The following is a 23,720-nucleotide window of genomic DNA, read 5'->3' as shown; positions in this document are numbered from 1 at the left end:
GCAAATGTTTCCTCACTAATGTGAGGAACAATACAAAGCGTTTCGCGTCATCATCAAGGGCAGGACTTAATCTGCTACACAAATACTGAAGCAACAGTGACATCGAGTGGTCTACAGAAAGACAAATCCTCATAAGCTTTTCATTAAGCACATATATAATGTATAAAACCACATAAATAATTGCATTCAGTGGCCCACTATACCTATGCTACATCATTGTATAAAGTGCATAAATATCTCCCAAAACAACTCGTGCAGACGTGTTTGAGAGCACAATAAAGCCACATTTAATAACCTAGAAATTCAGTCCATTCTAAGAGAATCGCACCTAATTTCAGCACCAGTGCAATGGACAGCTCCCTCTAGCATAGCAAGCATATAGACGTCTGGTAAATCATGCACACTGAACTTTTTTTGCAAAACAAAACAATAGTCTAACTTCTTAACTTGCAATTAGCTCATCAGTTTTATGAGAAACATATTTTGCAATTGCATACAAAGAAAAAAAAAACATTCTTACCTCTCCAGAATCTCTCCTCCTGCGATCTGGTATGACTAGAGTATTTCCATTACTGCCTGGGACTATAGTAGAGCCGATACTCATTCTGGGTCCAACTAACATGTACCGTTTGTCTCCAGATCTGTACTGGATGCTGTGACACAGAGTCCCGTCGTAATTTGTATCCTGTAAATACTTGGACGAATAGTCTGTCGATTTAGTGCACTGCATTACAATCAACACGACGATGCTGATGACAAAAAGCACTGAAACCGAGCCCAAAGTGATCATCAAATAAAATGTCACGTTGGTTTCCTCCTCCTCTTTTACTGCGTTTTTCACATCAGAAGCTGCAAAAGCCTCTTTGGGCTCCATAACTTTGACAATCACAGTCGCTGTTGCTGAGAGTGAAATGTTCCCATTGTCTTTGACCAGTATGAGCAGTTTATGCTGGGCCTCGTCTGTTTCTGTGAATGAGCGAAGGGTCCTTATCTGTCCTGTATAGCGGTCCAAACCAAAGAGACTGTGGTCACTAACTTCCTGCAGTGAAAATAATAACCAGCCGTTGTATCCTATATCTGCGTCATAGGCTCTGACTTTAGTCACCAAATGACCTGCGTTCACATTACGGGGAATCTCTTCCACACCCTCAGCAGAACCGTTAGCGCTGACTGGATATAAGATCACTGGAACGTTGTCGTTCTGATCCAGAATAAACACGTTCACTGTCACGTTACTGCTAAGTGGTGGAGTTCCTGAATCCCTTGCAACAACTTGGAACTGAAACTTTCTAATTACTTCAAAGTCAAAGCGGTTCAAAGCGTAAATAACTCCCGTTTCAGAGTTAATGTTCAAGAAAGTCGCCATATCATTTTGCGCAGGGTCCCCTCTAACAATATAGTAAGTTATCATTGCATTTTCGTTTAAATCTTTATCGAATGCGCTCACTGACATTATGGAGGCACCAGGTGCGTTATTTTCTAATAAATATAATTCTAGCGGATCTTGAGAAAATTCAGGACTGTTATCGTTAACGTCTGATACCTCAACGCTAAGAGATTTAAAGGAGGATAAAGGAGGCTGTCCTAAATCAGTGACTGTTATTGTTATATCATAATGGGACACGAGTTCTCTATCTAATTTTCCCTTTGTTACTAGGGAATAAATATTCTCCTGAACTGATGGTTTCAGCTCAAAAGGAATATTATCAGAAACACTTGATACTATCTTTCCATTTATACCCGAGTCTTTGTCACTGATGCTAATCAATGAAATTACGGTACCAGGTTTAGAATCCTCAGAAACAACACTGGAAAGGGAAGTTACGTCTATTTCAGGAGCGTTATCATTTATGTCTATTATCTTAATAGTAACGACAGATTCAACGACCCAAGGAGGCTGGCCTTTATCTGATGCCTGTACGTCTAGCTTGTACACCTCCGTTTCCTCAAAGTCCAGTTCGCCTTTAATCTGAATTTCTCCTGTTGCACTGTTCAGTTTAAACAGATCGTAAACTTTGCGCTTTAGGTTTCTTCCAAAGGCATATTCTACAACACCATTTAAACCCTCGTCTAAATCAGTTGCGTTAAGTTTTATCAGTACTGTTCCGATTGCAGCATTTTCTTTTACTGCTACAGAATAGGAGTCTTGACTAAACACAGGACGGTTATCATTCACATCAAGAACAGTAACAATTATGTTAAGATTTCCTGACCGTGGTGGATTTCCACCATCAATTGCAGTTAGTATTAATCGATGCTCTACGGCGTTTTCACGGTCAAGTGCTTTCTTTAAAACTAAAAGCGGTATTTTTTCCTCATCTCTGTCCTTTGTCTCAACGTCGAAATGCTCATTCTGACTCAGTTTATACGACCGGACATTATTCACGGTCGTATCAGCATCTCGTGCTGCTTGTATTTGGAAACGAGTCCCTGTGGGGGTGTGTTCCGCAATCTCAAAAAGCTGCTCCTCTTCTGTAAATGTGGGTGAATTATCATTAACATCAGTTACCTCCACTCCAACATAATGTATTTCCAAAGGATCTTCGACAACTATTTTCAGATTAATCAAGCATGCGCCATTTCCATCACACAGCTCCTCTCTGTCAATTTTCTTTTGCACATATAAGACGCCATTGTTTTGATTTACCTTAAAAAGAGCGTCCTTTGATCCAGACACGATACGCAACCTCCTGCTAACTAAAGTGCTGACATCAAGGCCAAGATCCTTAGCAATATGTCCTACAATTGATCCTTCTTTCAATTCTTCCGGAATAGTATATCTTATCTGCGCTGAAGCTTGCTGTCCAAAACACAGAAGCAAGGAGAAACACAAAGCAATCCACCAATACTCCCATTTGCGCCTTTGTCCTCCGGGTTCCATGACAGAACGATTACTGCGAGACTGCCAGAAATATATCCTCGGCGATTACAAACAACAGTGTAAGGTACAATTTATCTTCGTAATGCAATACCATTTAACTGAAAACAGACAGAGGACAGATTGCATACTTAAACGCCTTGTAGGATTGTACCATCCAGGATAAGGAGGACAATACACTGCGCGTCATCATTCTGGGTTAGACTTACAACTTAAAAACAAAATTTAGAGCAACACTGCCACCCAGTGAAGAATTGGATCTTTCAACCCTCTATTGTTATTGTTTACAGTGTCTTCAATTTGCAGAAGCCTTAGATTTAAAATGTATTTTATGGTTGGAATAAAATAGTAATATATTTTACACACAGAGACTATGCAACACAGAGTGTGATTTTTGACACCAGGCTTGTTTAAAATAAAATAAAATTGTATTTATTGTTTACACGTAAATATTAAAAAGTACCTAACAGTAAGCAACATCTCAACAGTAAGGAGAGTCGATTTTGTCAAAAGCCGCAATAAATTATTGGCATTTATATAAATACCAATATAAATACCAAAAAAATAATTTTAAATACTTTAGAAAACCTAAGGAAATTTAAAAATATTCTTACCTCTCCAGAATCTCTCCTCCTGCGATCTGGGATCACTAGAGTATTTCCATTACTGCCTGGGACTATAGTAGAGCCGATACTCATTCTGGGTCCAACTAACATGTACCGTTTGTCTCCAGATCTGTACTGGATGCTGTGACACAGAGTCCCGTCGTAATTTGTATCCTGTAAATACTTGGACGAATAGTCTGTCGATTTAGAGCACTGCATTACAATCAACACGATTATGCTGATGACAAAAAGCACTGAAACCGAGCCCAAAGTGATGATCAAATAAAATGTCACGTTGGTTTCCTCCTCTTCTTTTACTGCGTTTTTCACATCAGAAGCTGCAAATGCCTCTTTGGGCTCCACAACTTTGACAATCACAGTCGCTGTTGCTGAGAGTGAAACGTTCCCGTTGTCTTTGACCAGTATGAGCAGTTTATGCTGGGGCTCGTCTGTTTCTGTGAATGAGCGAAGGGTCCTTATTTGTCCTGTATAGCGGTCCAAACCAAAGAGACTGTGGTCACTAACTTCCTGCAGTGAAAATAATAACCAGCCGTTGTATCCTATATCTGCGTCATAGGCTCTGATTTTAGTCACCAAATGACCTGCGTTCACATTACGAGGAATCTCTTCCACACCCTCAGCAGAACCATTAGCGCTGACTGGATATAAGATCACTGGAACGTTGTCGTTCTGATCCAAAATGAACACGTTCACTGTCACGTTACTGCTCAGAGATGGAGTTCCAGAGTCTGTAGCGAGCACATGGAAGTGGGAAGTTTTTAATGTTTCAAAATCAAAGCTCTTCAGCGAATAAACAACACCTGTCTCGGAATTTATATTCAAAAAAGATGACAAATCATTCTGTGTTCCATCTCCCCTAATTATGTGATAAGATATCACGGCATTTTCAGCAGTGTCTCTATCAGAGGCGCTTACAGAAATTATAGAGGAACCGGCAGCATTATTTTCCATTAGGTACAGACCTAGAGGATTTATTAAAAATTCCGGAGCATTATCATTCACATCAGAAATATGAACGCTTAGAGTGGTCGATGCGGTCAAAGACGGCTGTCCTAAATCAGAGGCTGTTATTGTAATGTCATACTGTGAACTTGTCTCTCTATCTAATCGATCTTTTGTTACTAAAGAGTACATATTGTCTTTGAAAGAAGGCTTTAGCTCAAAGGGAATATTTTTGTTTAACTGACAGATAACTTTACCATTGATCCCGGCGTCTTTATCAGTCACACTGATGAGAGAAATGACCGTTCCAGGCTTAGAATCTTCAAGGATGTTTTTAGAAAGTGATGTGATCTCAATCTCTGGCTGGTTGTCATTTACATCAATAACCTTAATAACAACTCTACAGTTTGCAGACATTGGTGGATGTCCCTTGTCTGAAGCTTGAATATCGAGTTTATAAACTTCTGCATCTTCAAAATCAACTTTCCCCTTTACACGTATTTCACCTGTGACCTGATCAAGCTCAAAAACGTCATGCACTTTACTGTTTATCGTTGCAAAACTGTATTCGATCTCACTATTGAGGCCCTCGTCTATATCAGTTGCATTTACTCGAATAACCACAGTGCCAGTAATACAGTTCTCCTGTAATGTCACAGAATATGTCTCTCGACTAAATATAGGGCGGTTATCATTTATATCCAGAATAGTAATAGTTATGTTAAGAATACCAGATCTCGGAGGATTCCCTCCGTCAACTGCTGTTAAAAGCAGCTTGTACGTAGTTGTAATCTCCCTATCAACAGCCTTCTTTAGTACTAAAAATGGTACCTTATCCTCATCACTCTCTCTGACTCGAATTTCAAAATGATCATTAGGACTTAATTTATATAATCGGACCGAATTCGTTCCAGAATCTGGATCTCCGGCAGCCCGTAACTGATAAGCAGCCCCAGGCAGCGTATTTTCATAAATTCTCAGGCGCTGCTCCTTATCAGGAAAACTAGGAGAATGATCGTTTATATCTAATATTTCTACCTCCACATAGTGTATCTCGAGAGGATTTTCAATAACAGTTTTTAGATTTACCATACAAACACCGCTGCCAATACACAAAGACTCTCTGTCGATTTTCTTATGAACATACAAAACGCCATTTTCCTGATTTATCTGAAACAGCTCCTCCTTAGATCCAGAAACGATTCGAAACTGCCTGTTCACCAAGCTACTCACTTCAAGACCCAAATCCTTAGCAACATTTCCCACAGCAGTTCCTTCTTTCACTTCTTCTGGAATTGAATATCTTATCTGAGCTGAAACTTGCTGTCCGACGCCAAGAAAAAAAGAAATACACAGAGCAATGCAGCAGTACTCCCATCTCCGTCTTTGTCCTCCGGCTTCCATCATAAGCGGTTAGCAATTAATTTCCTAGGATCAACTATACTCGATTAATAGAGGCAGCAGTAGGGTATTTCTGGCAACTCAAGTACATAATAAGAAAATAAAAATAGGAAATCCTTTTAAATACCGTTAGCGTATTGTACATGCATCCCCCTGCTTGTGTGTATGTGTGTTGGGGGGTGGAGGGGGGTGGTACAGCCCTTTTTGCGTCATCATCAGGGGCAGGACTCTAATTCATTGACAAATGCTAGAGCAACACCGACATCAAGTGGTTTAAAATATTTTTTAACAAACTTGAAACCTAAAAACTTCAGTTATCTAAATACTGAAAAGATGTAAAGTTTGCATCTATTCAGTGTTTTGCTGACAACCAACATTTTTTAAATAGCCATTTAAACATTTCTGTGTGTCTCAGAAACTAAGCTAATTCTTAAGGATTTCCATCGAATTTCAGCACCAGCGCAGCGAACAGCTCCCTGCAAGCAGCTGTGGTTACTTACAACATGAACAGAACATCAAAAATGCCAAACACATAAATGTAACAAACAAAAAACGTAATTTTGAAAAAATAACTTGTAAAAATAGCAAACCAACGCGCTGATTGTTGTAATTAGAATTAACCGACTATTCTTACCTCTCTCGAATCTCTCCTCCTGCGATCTGGGATCACTAGAGTATTTCCATTACTGCCAGGGACTATAGTAGAGCCGATACTCATTCTGGGTCCAACTAACATGTACCGTTTGTCTCCAGATCTGTACTGGATGCTGTGACACAGAGTCCCGTCGTAATTTGTATCCTGTAAATACTTGGACGAATAGTCTGTCGATTTAGAGCACTGCATTACAATCAACACGATGATGCTGATGACAAAAAGCACTGAAACCGAGCCCAAAGTGATGATCAAATAAAATGTCACGTTGGTTTCCTCCTCTTCTTTTACTGCGTTTTTCACATCAGAAGCTGCAAAAGCCTCTTTGGGCTCCACAACTTTGACAATCACAGTCGCTGTTGCTGAGAGTGAAATGTTCCCATTGTCTTTGACCAGTATGAGCAGTTTATGCTGGGCCTCGTCTGTTTCTGTGAATGAGCGAAGGGTTCTTATCTGTCCTGTATAGCGGTCCAAACCAAAGAGACTGTGGTCACTAACTTCCTGCAGTGAAAATAATAACCAGCCGTTGTATCCTATATCTGCGTCATAGGCTCTGACTTTAGTCACCAAATGACCTGCGTTCACATTACGGGGAATCTCTTCCACACCCTCAGCAGAACCGTTAGCGCTGACTGGATATAAGATCACTGGAACGTTGTCGTTCTGATCCAGAATAAACACGTTCACTGTCACATTGCTGCTGAGAGACGGCGTTCCAGAGTCTGAGGCAAAAACTTGGAAATGAAAAGTTTTGGTGGTTTCAAAATCAAAACTTTTTAGCGCATAAATAGTCCCAGTTTCTGAATTAATGTTTAGAAAAGATGTCAAATCACCTTGATTTAGGTTATATGCTATTGCAGCATTTTCGTTTAAGTCTCTGTCAAAGGCAGTAACAGAGAATATGGAAGCACCAGGGACATTGTTTTCAGATAAATAAAGCTCATATGAATTTTGGGGAAACTCTGGGGCGTTATCATTTACATCAGAGACCTGTATATTTAATATTTTAAAAGAAAACAAAGGCGGCTTTCCTAAGTCAGTGGCTGTTACAGTGATTTCATACCTTGAGGTGATTTCTCTATCTAAACGTCCCTTTGTCACTAATGAATATATATTCTCTTTAAATGATGATTTCAGCTCAAATGGCATATTTTCAGGTAATGTACAAATTACTCTGCCATTGACACTGGAATCCTTGTCTGAAACGCTGATTAAGGCTATGGCCGTTCCAGGATTCGCATTTTCAGATATAACATTAGAAAGGGATGTTATCTCAATTTCAGGGACGTTATCGTTAACATCTGTGACTTTAATGCTAAGTTCTGCTTCAGCTATCAGAGGAGGCTGGCCTTTATCAGATGCCTGCACATCTAATTTAAAGACATCAGTTTCCTCAAAGTCTATTTCACCTTTAACTTGTAATTCACCTGTGTTTTTGTCCAGCATAAACAGGTCGTGGATTTTGCCATCCAAATTTTCCCCTAACGAGAACTCGATTTCACCATTCATTCCATCATCTAAATCAGTTGCGTGTATTTTAATTACGACAGTGCCAGGAGCTGCATTTTCCAGGATTGTAGCAGTATATGAATCGCGGCTGAAGACGGGCCGATTGTCATTTATATCTAGAACAATAACAGTGATGTTAAGAGTTCCTGATTTCTGTGGGTGTCCACCATCTATGGCTGTCAAGATTAGTCTATGTTTGCCCTGCCTTTCTCTGTCCAGTGCTTTCTTTAAAACTAAAAATGGTATTTTTGTGTCATGCCTTTCTCGAACGTCGATATCAAAAAGCTCATTCTGACTTAATTTATAATGTCGAACTGTATTAATTCCCAGATCAGGATCTCTGGCAGTTTGCACTTGGAAACGTGTTCCCAAAAGCGTATGCTCGGCTATTTCAAATTGCTGCTCAGATCTCGGGAAAATGGGTGGATTGTCGTTAACATCCGTAATTTCAACTTCTATGTAATGCACTTCCAAGGGGTCTTCAATAACGCATTTCAAACTTATCGAACAAACATTGTTTCCATCACACAGCTTCTCTCTGTCAATTCTCTTATTGACATACAGTTCCCCATTGTTCTGATTTACCTGGAAAAGCGCGTCATCAGATCCAGAAACAATACGAAACCGACGGTGCGCCAAACTGCTGACATCAAGGCTTAAATCCTTTGCAATATTTCCAACAACAGATCCTTCTTTCACTTCCTCTGGGACATTGTATTTTATCTGTGCACTAACCAGATCCCCGACGCACAACAGCAGAGAAAGAGTAATCAACCAGCACGGCCGTTTGCTCCATTGTCCTCCGACATCCATCGCAAATAAAGATACTTGAATAATTTCGGATTACAGATGCTCTTCTGGTGAAACACTATATTTTCCTTTTCTAATCTCTGATATCAGGTGCATGATCGAAAAAGGACGTTCGATGAAATTATCAGTCGCCACTGCTCCAAACGCAGGGCTACACTGCTCCGTCTCTCTCCACAAAACACTAATATGTTTCTCATTACAGCAGACGTCTGAAGGGGTAGGGATTGCAACAGGACATTATCCTAGAGTAACACTGACATCATGTGGAGTAGATAAAAACATCTAGCCTACATCAAGAAAATATATTCTTTTTTCAGTAGTCACTGCAAGGCAGTTAAGGTAGAAAGGGTTGTTTCACAAAGAAAACATCTCAACTCGAAAAATATAAACATGTATTTCAGGGTGTTATATTGGGAACATTTGAGAGAATAATCTAATGTTAACACTTTACAAATGTAATCCAACAATAAAACAACCACAAAGATAATAGGCATTATCTCTGTATTCTGTGGTTATATTTAACAATGGACAGCCATGTCAAAACAAATGAAAACATGAAAAGCTAACAGAGAAGAAGCACGCCCAAAATAAAATCATATGATTTCTTATACAAACAATAGATTCAAACCAAAGCCTGCTATTGGAGTTAATCAGCCAGTCTTACCTCTGCAGAATCTCTCCTCCGGCGATCTGGGATCACTAGAGTATTTCCATTACTGCCTGGGACTATAGTAGAGCCGATACTCATTCTGGGTCCAACTAACATGTACCGCTTGTCTCCAGATCTGTACTGGATGCTGTGACACAGAGTCCCGTCGTAATTTGTATCCTGTAAATACTTGGACGAATAGTCTGTCGAATTAGAGCACTGCATTACAATCAAAACGATGATGCTGATGACAAAAAGCACTGAAACCGAGCCCAAAGTGATCATCAAATAAAATGTCATGTTGTTTTCCTCCTCGTCTTTGACTGCGTTTTTCACATCAGAAGCTGCAAAAGCTTCTTTGGGCTCCACAACTTTGACAATCACAGTCGCTGTTGCTGAGAGTGAAACGTTCCCGTTGTCTTTGACCAGTATGAGCAGTTTATGCTGGGGCTCGTCTGTTTCCGTGAATGAGCGAAGGGTCCTTATCTGTCCTGTATAGCGGTCCAAACCAAAGAGACTGTGGTCACTAACTTCCTGCAGTGAAAATAATAACCAGCCGTTGTATCCTATATCTGCGTCATAGGCTCTGACTTTAGTCACCAAATGACCTGCATTCACATTACGAGGAATCTCTTCCACACCCTCAGCAGAACCGTTAGCGCTGACTGGATATAAGATCACTGGAACGTTGTCGTTCTGATCCAGAATAAACACTTTCACTGTCACGTTACTGCTGAGAGACGGAGTTCCAGAGTCTGTAGCGAGCGCGTAAAACTGAAAGGATTTGACAGTCTCAAAATCAAAACTTTTAAGTGCATAAATTGCACCTGTCTCAGAATTAATATTTAGAAAAGATGTCATGTCACTTTGTGTCCCATTTCCTTTAATAATCTGATATGAAATCACAGAGTTTTCATTTAAGTCTTTGTCAGAAGCACTCAGCGTGAGAATTGGCGCGCCTGCAGCGTTATTTTCAATCATATATAATTCGATGGCATTTAGGCTGAATTCAGGAGGGTTATCATTAACATCTGACACCTGCACGCTCAGAGTTTTAAAGGAGGACAGTGGAGGCTGACCCAAGTCGCTCGCTGTTATTGTAATATCATAATGTGACATAGTTTCACGGTCCAGGTTTCCTTTAGTCACTAATGAGTACATGTTTTCCTGAACTGATTGTTTTAATTCAAACGGAACGTTTTCTGAGAGAGAGCACACAACTTTTCCATTAATACCAGTGTCTCTGTCAGTAACACTAATGAGCGAGATTACAGTACCAGGCTTGGAATCTTCAGACACAACATTCGATAGTGACGTTACATCAATGATAGGCTTATTGTCGTTTAAATCAAGTATCTTTATAATTACTCTACAGTCAGTGTTCAACGGCGGCTGTCCATTGTCAATTGCCTGTATATCCAACTTATAAACACTGTTCTTTTCAAAGTCTACCTCTCCTATAACACGTATTTCACCAGTTAATTTATTCAGGTCAAAGATATGAAATATGTTTTCGTTGTTGTCACCTCCAAAAGTGTAAGACACTTCACCATTTGGACCGTAATCAGAATCACTTGCCATTACCTTCATTACTAAAGTTCCAATTTGCACATTTTCGTGCAGAGTTGAAGAATAAACATCTTGACTAAACAAAGGACGGTTGTCATTTACGTCAAGAACAAGTACTGTTATGTTTAATGTTCCTGATCTTTGCGGATTGCCACCATCTATTGCTGTTAATATTAAATTGTGTTCAGCTTTGTGCTCACGGTCAAGGGACTTTTGTAAAACCAGAAAAGGCAGTTTATCTTCTGCCCTGTCCCTTATTTCTAAATCAAAATGCTCGTTTGGACTCAATTTATACAAGCGCACAGAATTCGATCCAATATCAGGGTCGCGAGCGACCTGCAGCTGAAAACGCGTTCCTTGCAGAGTGTTTTCGGATATTTCTAATCGCTTTTCTTTTTCTGTAAATGTAGGGGAGTGGTCATTTACATCAGTTATCTCAACGACAATATAATGGAGCTCAAGTGGATTTTCTACCACGATTTTTAGGTTAACCAAGCATGCTCCAATACTATCACACAGCGCCTCTCTGTCAATTTTTCTTTGGACATATAAAACGCCATTGTTCTGATTTACCATGAAAAGCGCCTCATCTGATCCAGACACGATACGGAACCGTCTGTCCATCAACGTACTGACATCAAGTCCCAAATCCTTGGCGATATTTCCTACAACAGATCCTTCTTTTACTTCCTCTGGAACAGAGTACCTTATCTGAGCTGAAAGCTGCTGCCCAAAGCACAGAAGAAAACAGAGAACCGTCCTCCAGTATTCCCCTTTGCGCCTTTGTCCTCCAGCTTCCATTGCGAACGACAGCGAAACACAAAAAGTAAATGCCGCTACCTGGTCAGATTATACATATATGTTCATCTTAAACGAACAAACAAAGGTGATGCACAAAAAGGCTGCAACATGCACCATTACGCAGTTCTGTCTTCGGTCGTCTTCAAACACAAATCATCCTCCCTTTGCGTTGAATAAAATGCCAAATGCAAGCTAGATATGGGGGCAGGGTGAATGCTTTGCCTGTACAACAATGACACCATGAGGTTTGTTAAGAATGTCACAGATAAGCAAAACTGCTTGGGCTTAAATAATAAACACGTAGGACCTATTGTCTTTATTTCATCCCGAAAACAGTTGGAACGACTCATATGAATATTTTCAGCATCGGAAACAGACAAATAATAAAATTGTATCATTAGATTAAAATACAAAATAAATCTAAGTCTAAGGTAAGAATAAAAAAATCTCAAAGCTCAAGTTCAAAATAATCGGTTTCTCTCAAAGTCAAAAAGAATGTATGCCATAATCAGGATCCTTCTTGCAATTTATGTCTTAACCTGCAAAAGCTGATTCTGCTATTTCTAAAAGCACATTTACTAGACAAAATGTAGTTTATATGAATTTTTTAATAACGGCGTCAAATAAGCAACAATTCCATCAAACAACGCATAAATCTGTTAAAATGACATAGGGAACATTCTGAGAACATCTTTTGCTCGAATATAAAGGGACTAATCCTTTATTTTTATTTATATGAGGTAAGATTGAAAGAGCAATAAGCGCACTCCACAAGTAAAATGGCACAAGTGCTTTTGACTTTCAAATCTACCTTGACATTAGCACAATATTTTATAAACAATGAAAAAGCCATGCCAAAAAGCATGAAATAACAAGAGTAAGGGAGAAATAGCATTACAAAAATGTCATATGCAAATGACAAAAGCTAATCACCAGTGCAAAAAGAGTAAGTAGGCTCTTACCTCTCCAGAATCTCTCCTCCTACGATCTGGGATCACTAGAGTATTTCTATTACTGCCAGGGACTATAGTAGAGCCGATACTCATTCTGGGTCCAACTAACATGTACCGTTTGTCTCCAGATCTGTACTGGATGCTGTGACACAGAGTCCCGTCGTAATTTGTATCCTGTAAATACTTGGACGAATAGTCTGTCGATTTGGAGCACTGCATTACAATCAACACGATGATGCTGATGACAAAAAGCACTGAAACTGAGCCCAAAGTGATGATCAAATAAAATGTCACGTTGTTTTCCTCCTCATCTTTGATTGCGTTTTTCACATCAGAAGCTGCAAAAGCCTCTTTGGGCTCCACAACTTTGACAATCACAGTTGCTGTTGCTGAGAGTGAAACGTTCCCATTGTCTTTGACCAGTATGAGCAGTTTATGCTGGACCTCGTCTGTTTCTGTAAATGAGCGAAGGGTCCTTATCTGTCCTGTATAGCGGTCCAAACCAAAGAGACTGTGGTCACTAACTTCCTGCAGTGAAAATAATAACCAGCCGTTGTATCCTATATCTGCGTCATAGGCTCTGACTTTAGTCACCAAATGACCTGCGTTCACATTACGAGTAATCTCTTCCACACCCTCAGCAGAACCGTTAGCGCTGACTGGATATAAGATCACTGGAACGTTGTCATTCTGGTCCAGAATAAACACGTTCACTGTCACGTTACTGCTCAGAGATGGAGTTCCAGAGTCTGTAGCGAGAACATGGAACTGGAACGTTTTTACAGTTTCGAAGTCGAAGCTTTTAAGCGCATGAATATGTCCGTTGTCTGAATTTATATTAAGGAAAGACGACATATGACTTTTTGCTCCATCTTCCCTAATTATTTGATAGGTTATTGCAGCATTTTCATTTATGTCTTTATCAAAGGCGCTAACAGAGTATATGGAGGCTCCTGATGGGTTATTTTCCATTAAGTATAATTCTAACGGATTGTGAGGAAATTCTGGAGCGTTATCGTTTACGTCTGATATCTGTACTTTCAGTGTTTTGACTGAGGAAAGGGGGGGCTGACCAAGATCTGTGGCGGTTATTGTGACATCATATTGAGACAATCGTTCTCTATCTAACTTTGCATTCGTCACAAGAGAGTACATATTTTCTTTAAATGATGGCTTCAGTTCAAAAGGCACATTGTCAGATATTCTACACACAACTTTCCCATTAACGCCGGAATCTTTATCAGTAATACTAACAAGTGAAATCACCGTTCCTGGTTTTGAATCTTCGGGAACTACATCAGACAGTGAAGTAACTTCTATCTCTGGTCCATTATCGTTTTCGTCAATCACTTTAATGATAATTCGACAGGTGCTTGTCTTCGGTGGTTGTCCTTTGTCTGACGCCATAACACCGACTCTATAAACATTATTTTTCTCAAAATCCAAATCGCTCTTCAACCTAATCTCACCAGTTTTGTCCAAATCAAAGGTGTCATAAACCTGTTTTTCGATATTCTTCACGAAAGAATAAACTATTTCTCCATTCTGACCTTCATCTAAATCAGTGGCATTCAATTTAATGACAAGAGTACCAACGGGAGCGTTTTCTTGCAATGTGACAGAATAAAGCTCTTGACTGAACTTTGGTCTGTTATCATTATCATCCAGTACCGTGACATTAATAATGATACTCCCTGATCGTGGTGGATTCCCACCGTCAACAGCAGTCAGTACTAGATTATGAGTGGCCTGATGCTCCCTGTCAAGCGATTTACGTAATTTCAAGACGGGGACCTTTTTCTCTCCCCCATTTTCGCGAAGCTCAAGTTCAAAATACTCGGTTTGGCTTAGTTTATAAAAACGAACAGAATTTATGCCTGAATCAGGGTCCTTTGCTTCCTGCAATTGAAAGTCCTCACCAGGTAGGGTTGATTCTGCTATTTCTAACAGGACGTCTTTATAAGCAAAATTGGGTGCGTGGTCATTGACATCGGTAATTTCTACTTCTACATAATGAATTTCCAGAGGATTTTCAACAACAGTTTTCAGACTTATTAAGCAAGCAACGTTTTCATCGCACAGCGCCTCTCTGTCGATATGCTTTTGCACATACAAGATGCCATTGTTCTGATTTACCTGAAAAAGGCCGTCATTTGATCCAGAAACAATACGAAAACGTCTGTCAACTAAAGTACTGACATCAACACCCAAATCCTTTGCAATATTTCCCGCAACATATCCTTCTTTTACCTCCTCTGGAACAGTGTATCTTATCTGCGCCGAAGCCTGGTGTCCGAAGCACAGTAGCAAGTAGAAACACAGAGAAATCCACCAGTACTCCCATCCGCGCCTTTGTTCTCCAAAATTCATGCTGAAAACAGTCCTCTGAGGAACAAGTGTAACGGATTCTCCTTACCTGTTACCGCATGAATTTATTTAAATGACTTGGGGACGAATATAAGAACATCTTTTGCTCAAAAATCACGGAACTAATCTCCTGTATGTATTTGCTCCGACTGAAGAAGCAGTCAGTGCGCTCTAGCTTGGGTTAGTGTGATGCAAACCAGATCCCTGCCCAAAAACCGTTTTCTTGTGTAATACTGACACCATGAGGTCCACAGACAACATGTCAAGATTTTAAATATAATTCTATGCACTTAAAATAGCATACATACAGTAAATATGCGACCCATATGGTAGATATGACTTTAAATAAACATTAATATATAGCACATATGCCTGTTTGATATTTAACTACAGCAAATTTCAGCACCACTGAAATAGACAGTTCCGCGCAAGTAAGTAGCTGGCAAGCAAGGCGAGTCATATTATTCTAAAAATAAATTTTATTTACATGTTATGTAACATTTTTAAACAACATGTCCCCGTGTAATACTGTTCCGTAAATAATTATATTTTGTCTATGAACAAATTAGGCAAATTATGATAATACTGTATAATGCCGTGCAATGTTTCCCCATAAGAGCGAATTCATGGCATTTGTCACTTGAGCCTCACGCATGAATGTCACAGAAAGACTATAAATCAACAGGACAGATCTTATAAAGCGCATTATAGAAATCCATTAATACACAGAATAATTCTCCAACACCTACAGTGTGTATCACTACAGTATTTTCATTCATTCATACCATTTCATGTCTTACTGAATCCAACAAGATAATTTTAATACATAGAACGTAGAAAATTAAAAATTAAAAGTGAATAGATTCGCACAGCAATACCTGTCACAAATCTACCTTAAAAACAGCTCAAACAACTTTATGCAATATGTAAAATACAATTTTAAAGCAAACAGTCCAAAAATAATGAATTAGCCATTCTTACCTCTCCAGAACCTCTCCTCCTGCGATCTGGGATCACTAGAGTATTTCCATTACTGCCCGGGACTATAGTAGAGCCGATACTCATTCTGGGTCCAACTAACATGTACCGTTTGTCTCCAGATCTGTACTGGATGCTGTGACACAGAGTCCCGTCGTAATTTGCATCCTGTAAATACTTGGACGAATAGTCTGTCGATTTAGAGCACTGCATTACAATCAACACGATGATGCTGATGACAAAGAGCACTGAAACCGAGCCCAAAGTGATGATCAAATAAAATGTCACGTTGTTTTCCTCCTCATCTTTGATTGCGTTTTTCACATCAGAAGCTGCAAAAGCCTCTTTGGGCTCCACAACTTTGACAATCACAGTCGCTGTTGCTGAGAGTGAAACGTTGCCATTGTCTTTGACCAGTATGAGCAGTTTATGCTGGGGCTCGTCTGTTTCTGTGAATGAGCGAAGGGTCCTTATCTGTCCTGTATAGCGGTCCAAACCAAAGAGACTGTGGTCACTAACTTCCTGCAGTGAAAACAATAACCAGCCGTTGTATCCTATATCTGCGTCATAGGCTCTGACTTTAGTCACCAAATGACCTGCGTTCACATTACGGGGAATCTCTTCCACACCCTCAGCAGAACCGTTAGCACTGACTGGATATAAGATCACTGGAACGTTGTCGTTCTGGTCCAGAATGAACACGTTCACTGTCACGTTACTGCTCAGAGATGGATTTCCAGAGTCTGTAGCGAGCGCGTAAAATTTAAAGGTTTTGACAGTCTCAAAATCAAAACTTTTAAGTGCATAAATTGCGCCTGTCTCAGAATTAATATTTAGAAAAGATGTCATATCACTTTGTGTCCCATTCCCTTTAATAATCTGATATGAAATCACAGAGTTTTCATTTAGGTCTTTGTCAAAAGCACTCAGCGTGAGAATGGGCGCGCCTGCAGCGTTATTTTCAATCATGAATAATTCAATGGGATTTAGGCTAAATTCAGGAGGGTTGTCATTAACATCTGACACCTGTACGCTCAGAGTTTTAAAGGAGGACAATGGAGGCTGACCCAAGTCGCTCGCTGTTATTGCAATATCATAATGTGATACAGATTCACGGTCCAAGCTCCCTTTAGTCACTAACGAGTACATGTTTTCCTGAACTGATTGTTTTAATTCAAATGGAACGTTTTCTGAGAGAGAACACACAACTTTCCCATTAACACCAGTGTCTCTGTCAGTGACACTAATGAGTGAGATTACAGTACCAGGCTTGGAATCTTCAGACACGATTTTCGACAGTGACGTCACTTCAATCTCAGGTTTATTATCGTTTGTATCCAATATTTTTATAACAACTCTACAATCTGTTGTCATAGGGGGCTGGCCATTATCAGATGCCTGAACATCAAGTTTGTAAATAGATTTGTCCTCAAAATCTACATCGCCGTTTACACGAATGTCACCAGTCAGTTTATCCAAACTAAATATTTCATAAACCTTTGGGCTCTGATCGCTGCCAAACGCGTAGGTGACCTCTCCATTTGAACCATAATCTGCATCACTTGCTTGAACCTGAATTACTGCTGTTCCAATTTGTATATTTTCCTTTAAAGTTGTAGAATACATATCTTGGCTAAAAAGAGGTCTATTGTCATTTATGTCAAGGACGTTGATTGTAATATTTAGTGTTCCTGATCTTTGAGGATTCCCTCCATCTACAGCCGTTAAAACTAAATTATATTCATCATTGATCTCACGGTCAAGAGATTTTTGTAAAACTAAAAATGGCAGTTTGTCTTCTCCCTGATCTCTTACTTCTAGATCAAAGTGGTCATTTTGAGTTAATTTGTACATACGAACAGAATTTACCCCAGCGTCCGGGTCACGCGCGGCCTTAAGCTGAAAACGCGTCCCTCGAGCAGTCGATTCTGAAATCTCCAGCAGTTTCTCGTGTTCACTAAAACTAGGCGAGTTGTCATTTACATCGGTCACCTCCACTGCAATATAATGTATTTCAAGAGGATTTTCTACAACAATCTTCAGATTTATGACACATGCTCTGTAACTATCACACAGCGCCTCTCGGTCGATTTTCTTTCGAACATGCAAGACGCCGTTCTGATTTACCTGAAAAAAATCGTCATTGGATCCAGACACAATACGGAACCGCCTGTCCGCCAAAACACTGACATCTAGGCCCAAATCCTTCGCAATATTTCCAACGACGGTTCCATCTTTTACCTCCTCTGGAATAGAGTATCTTATCTGAGCTGAAACATGCTCTCCGAAGCACAGCAGGAAAGAGAAACACAAAGCAATCCACCAGCACTCCCATCTCCGCTTTTGTCCTTCGTGTTCTATCATGATTCAGACGCTTATCAGAAACAAATTATTGTTGCCCTTGTGATTTTTTCATGAGCGAATTCTCCGATTTGCCATAAAATGTACAATTTTTGAAAAACAATTCACCATAGTCCACGCAGACAACAAGGTAGCCTATGTTTCAGCAAACCAGTATTGAGCTTTTGCTGGAAAGGAACAACTGTGTTACGTCGCGAAGAGGAGGGACTGTATTTTAAAAAGGTTTCCTTTTATAATACTGACACCGTGAGGCTAACTGAGAATATAGCCAATAATAAAGAATTTCAGTGACAGGAACCATTTAAATCCACCTGCCAATGCATGTATCAGACTTCACTCGCTTTAAACCAAACCTAACCAGATAATAAAGATGTCATTAATTTCAAGGTCCAATACAAGACAGTGACCAAAACAAAAACTTTTAAACTCGATATTTTTATTTGGTACATTTGTGCTTGTGTTCTTCTGTCGGTTGCATCTCTTAAATTGCATTGTAGCCATTTTTTGTCCAGAAATAGTCGCCTATTTGGCTATTCACAACAATGGATAAACGGTATTTGCACTCAGCTTAATGTGTCTTTTTCTGCTGCTGTGGTTTTATATAAAGAGGTCAGTGTTTTATGTTATGTATTTTTTTATTATTATTATTATTATTATTATTATTATTATTATTATTTTACATTTTTAAATCGGAAACTGATCCGTTTGTAACCAAGCTCATATTCACATTCAATTCCATGAACCACAAATTATTTTGTAAATAAGATTCTCTATTTTTACCCACTTTGGTCACAGTGTCATTATTGTATTATCTTCAGGTTTTAGAAGTGACTGAATGGGTACTTTTTATTAGAAATGCATTTAACTTTGCAGAGTTCACTTTTACTTTTCTAAGTTAAGTATTGTTTTGAGGTATTTTTACGTTAATGTTTTAATGGATGACGTTTACTTAGTAATATATTGGTGTGGTTTCCGAACTTCCACTTATTAGACTTGTGTATGCTTTCCACCACTGCTGAAATAGCAGTTCATGTTCTTCTTCAAGACGAAAGCAACAGCTTTAGTGATGTTTGTTTTAAACACTAATTACATGTTATTTTTCATGCATTTACTATAAACATTTACCAGTACGTGTGTTCATTTCAACAGCCAGCAGGTCACTTGAGAAGAAGTGAAAAAAAAAAAAGTTATAATGTGGGACGAAACGTTCACTAGGGAGGAGGTTCATTTATTCGAATTTCAGCACCAAGGACAGCTCTTCGAACAGCGTACACACACATTATATTTAAAAAACATTTATTATTATTGAAGATGCATCTTACCTCTCTAGACTCTCTCATCCTGCGATCTGGGATCACTAGTGTATTTCCATTACTGCCAGGGACTATAGTAGAGCCGATACTCATTCTGGGTCCAACTAACATGTACCGTTTGTCTCCAGATCTGTACTGGATGCTGTGACACAGAGTCCCGTCGTAATTTGTATCCTGTAAATACTTGGACGAATAGTCTGTCGATTTAGAGCACTGCATTACAATCAACACGATGATGCTGATGACAAAAAGCACCGAAACCGAGCCCAAAGTGATGATCAAATAAAAAGTCACGTTGTTTTCCTCCTCCTCTTTGACTGCGTTTTTCACATCAGAAGCTGCAAAAGCCTCTTTGGGCTCCACAACTTTGACAATCACAGTCACTGTTGCTGAGAGTGAAATGTTCCCATTGTCTTTGACCAGTATGAGCAGTTTATGCTGGGCCTCGTCTGTTTCTGTAAATGAGCGAAGGGTTCTTATCTGTCCTGTATAGCGGTCCAAACCAAACAGACTGTGGTCACTAACTTCCTGCAGTGAAAATAATAACCAGCCGTTGTATCCAATATCTGCGTCGTAGGCTCTGACTTTAGTCACCAAATGACCTGCGTTCACATTATGGGGAATCTCTTCCACACCCTCAGCAGAACCGTTAGCGCTGACTGGATATAAGATCACTGGAACGTTGTCGTTCTGATCCAGAATAAACACGTTCACTGTCACGTTGCTGCTCAGAGATGGAGTTCCAGAGTCTTTGGCCACAACAAAGAATTGAAATGTTTTTAAAGACTCAAAGTCAAAGCTCTTCAATGAGTAAACGGTACCATTCGCCTCATTAATACTCAGAAAAGATGTCACGCTTTGATCTGAATTCATTCTATCAATTGAATACGATACACGTGCGTTTTCACCTTCATCTATATCAGCTGCACTTAATGAGAAAACTGCCATTCCTGGTTTGTTGTTTTCAACCACGTAGAATGTATACGGGCTTTGAGCAAATGTGGGGCTGTTGTCGTTAACATCAGTCACATCGACGTGAATTACTCTTGTTGATGTTAACGACGGAGTTCCTAAATCTTTGGCTGTTATAGTGATATCATAAGACGATTTCGATTCTTTGTCAATGTGTTCTTTAGTTACCAAAGAATAAAAGTTTCCATCAGGCGACGGCTTGAGGTCAAAAGGAATATCCTTAGGCAGAGAGCAAACTATCTTTCCGTTCATACCTGAATCCAGGTCTGTAACACCCATTAAAGCTACGACAGTCCCAGGAGGCGCATCCTCTGGAATGTGGCTGGATACTGAAGTGATGTCAATCTCAGGCCGGTTGTCGTTGACATCCTCAACATTTACAAGCACATTACACTGTGTAGACAAAGATACGGCCCCCTTATCCGCAGCCAGTATCTTTAACTCATAAACCTGCCTTTCCTCAAAATTTAGCCCACCTTTTATTTTTAATTCCCCTGTTAAACTATCTAAATCAAAAACCTCAGATGCTCCATTCCTGAACTTGTTCCGTAAAGCGTATTCAATTTTTCCATTTAGTCCTTCATCTGAATCTGAAGCATTAACGCGGAGAAGAAATGTTCCTTCAGGGGCATTTTCTTTTACTGTTACTGTGTATTTTTGCTTATTACAAACTGGGGCATTATCATTGATGTCAGACACAACAATAGTAATATTTGCAGTAGTTGATTTCTGTGGCTTGCCACCGTCTGTCGCAGTTAATATTAGATTATGCCTTGCGCTTTTCTCTCTATCAAGAGGTTTTTGTAAAATGAGGACAGGAATCTTACCTTCGTCTCCCATGTCTTCCGTTTCTAAACGAAAATAAAGATTTTGGCTTAGTTTATATGATTGCAAGTCGTTTGTGCCTATATCCGGGTCGTGTGCGGTTTCTAACTGAAATCGTGCCCCTGTCATTGCAGATTCAAGTATTTCCAGTTTATAGTTTTCGTCCAAAAAACTCGGTGAATTGTCATTGACATCGATAATGTCAACTGATATCTGGTGCATTTCGAGAGGATTTTCTATCACTGCTTTGAGATGAATGAGACATGGGTTGGTTTTAGCGCATAGCTCTTCTCTGTCTATCCTCTGGTTCACAAACAAAGCGCCGTCTTCATGATTTACCCGAAAGAGCTCCTGCTTTGTCCCGGCAACCATACGTAAATTCCTGTTTTCCAGTGAAGCCAGATCAATCCCTAAATCCTTTGCAATGTTCCCCACAGTAACTCCAGTTTTTGATTCTTCTTGAAGGGAATAGTTAATCTGGGCAGCATTTCTTCCGGAACTGAACAACATACACATCAGATATAAAATCTTGCTGATCCATATTATTTTATTTTCGCTCGCCATGCTTCCTCTGAACACCGCTGAAAATAGTTTTAGCAAATGCGGTCACCTCATTTATGCTATTCCAAATTACAAACTAACAGACAAATCTATCAAATCAAATCGTCGTGGTTGTTCATTGTTCAAAGCCGAAGTGATGTCTGACTCGCCAGCCCACCAAGTGAATCTGCTGAACAGGACTTTGAGCAATGATTGGTAATGTAGCTCCACTCACAGCCATTTTGCTGAACTGCATAATTTCCTTTCCTTTCACTCCTTATACTCCCTCTCTCTCTCTCTCTCTCTCTCTCTCTCTCTCTCTCTCTCTCTCTCTCTCTCTCTCTCTCTCTCTCTCTCTCTCATATATATATATATATATATATATGCATATACCAACTGTCAAAAGTTTTTTTTTTTAAGGAAAGTCTCTTCTGCTCACCAAGTCAGCATTTATTTGATCCGAAGTACAGCAAAAACAGTACTATTTAAAATAACTGTATCTCTAAATTTTCAGCATCATTACTCCAGCAGCATTTAATATGCTTATTTGCTGTTCAAGAAACATTTATTATTATTATTATTGTATATAAATTAATTTGTCTGAAATAAAAAGCTTTTGCAACATTATGCACCATTATATAAATTCTTATTATATAATATTTAAATTTTTAGCAAGGATGCTTTAAATTGATCAAAAGTGATAAGAAACACATTTATAATGTTACATAAGATTTCTATTTCAGATAAATTATGTTCTTCTAAACTTAATATTCATCAAAGAAACCTAAAAAATAAAAACATTCTACATTCTTTTAACATATAATAATAATAATAATAATAATAATAATAAATGTACCATTATGCACCATTCAAAAGCTTGCAGTCAGTATATATATATTATAAAATTATATAAATTATTATTTTATTTAGCAAGGATAATGAAGACATTTCTAATGTTACAAAAGATTTCAGATATTTCAGATAAATGCTGTTCTTTTAAACTCCATATTCATCAAAGAAACCTGAAAAAAGCATTCTACTCAGCTTTTTTAACATAATCATTTTATTTATTATTTCCGAAGGATCATGTGATTTCAGTAATGATGCTAAAATCTCAGCTTCGAAATCACAGGAATAATTTACATTTTAAAATAGATTCTAATAAACAAATAAATAATAATAATACATAATAAATAAATGTAAAAAATATATAAACAGTTATTTTAAATAGTAAAATATTGCAAATTGCTATTGTTGTATTTTGCTGTACTTTGAATCAAATAAATTCAGGCTTAGTGAGCAGACGTCTTTAAAAACATAAAAAAAAATCTTACTGTTCAAATATATATATTTATAGCTATAATTTAAAATAATATTATATAGTTTACAATTATTAACCAGAGAACAAAATATCTCATTAGATTAAATGAAAAAACTGAAACTTTTTTTTAAATTTTATCCTTCTTGAAATCCGCATTTAAATCATGATTGATCATGCTTTAAAATAATAAATAAGCTAGAATTTATAAGTAGGCAGTGTTCTAGTGTCTAACTGCATGGTGAGCAGTGACACC

General features: G+C 38.8%; 4 protein-coding genes across 4 annotated transcripts; all 4 read right to left on the bottom strand.

The window, feature by feature from the left end:
- Nucleotides 1-66: 66 nt before the first annotated feature.
- Nucleotides 67-5,956, bottom strand: LOC141288039 (uncharacterized). Its single transcript, XM_073820161.1, has 3 exons — nt 3,457-5,956; nt 521-2,902; nt 67-111 (listed from the first exon to the last, which is right to left on the bottom strand). Exons 1-3 carry the CDS (start codon nt 5,851-5,853, stop codon nt 67-69), a joined length of 4,824 nt encoding a protein of 1,607 aa, XP_073676262.1. The 5' UTR covers nt 5,854-5,956.
- A 507-nt stretch (nt 5,957-6,463) lies between these two features.
- On the bottom strand, nt 6,464-8,934 carry LOC141288038 (protocadherin alpha-2-like). The gene has a single exon (XM_073820160.1). The coding sequence runs from the start codon at nt 8,819-8,821 to the stop codon at nt 6,464-6,466; it is 2,358 nt and encodes a 785-aa protein (XP_073676261.1). The 5' UTR covers nt 8,822-8,934.
- A 530-nt stretch (nt 8,935-9,464) lies between these two features.
- On the bottom strand, nt 9,465-18,499 carry LOC141288037 (protocadherin Fat 4-like). Its single transcript, XM_073820159.1, has 4 exons — nt 16,108-18,499; nt 16,036-16,050; nt 12,800-15,201; nt 9,465-11,885 (listed from the first exon to the last, which is right to left on the bottom strand). The coding sequence occupies exons 1-4, from the start codon at nt 18,497-18,499 to the stop codon at nt 9,465-9,467; spliced, it is 7,230 nt and encodes a 2,409-aa protein (XP_073676260.1).
- A 323-nt stretch (nt 18,500-18,822) lies between these two features.
- On the bottom strand, nt 18,823-22,265 carry pcdh2aa1 (protocadherin 2 alpha a 1). Its single transcript, XM_073820158.1, has 2 exons — nt 19,819-22,265; nt 18,823-18,849 (listed from the first exon to the last, which is right to left on the bottom strand). Exons 1-2 carry the CDS (start codon nt 22,168-22,170, stop codon nt 18,823-18,825), a joined length of 2,379 nt encoding a protein of 792 aa, XP_073676259.1. The 5' UTR covers nt 22,171-22,265.
- Between the last annotated feature and the right edge of the window lie 1,455 nt (nt 22,266-23,720).

Source organism: Garra rufa, chromosome 16, assembly GCF_049309525.1.
Source record: "Garra rufa chromosome 16, GarRuf1.0, whole genome shotgun sequence".
Taxonomy (NCBI): Eukaryota; Metazoa; Chordata; class Actinopteri; order Cypriniformes; family Cyprinidae; genus Garra; species Garra rufa.
This window is presented reverse-complemented; position numbering and strand designations above follow the sequence as displayed.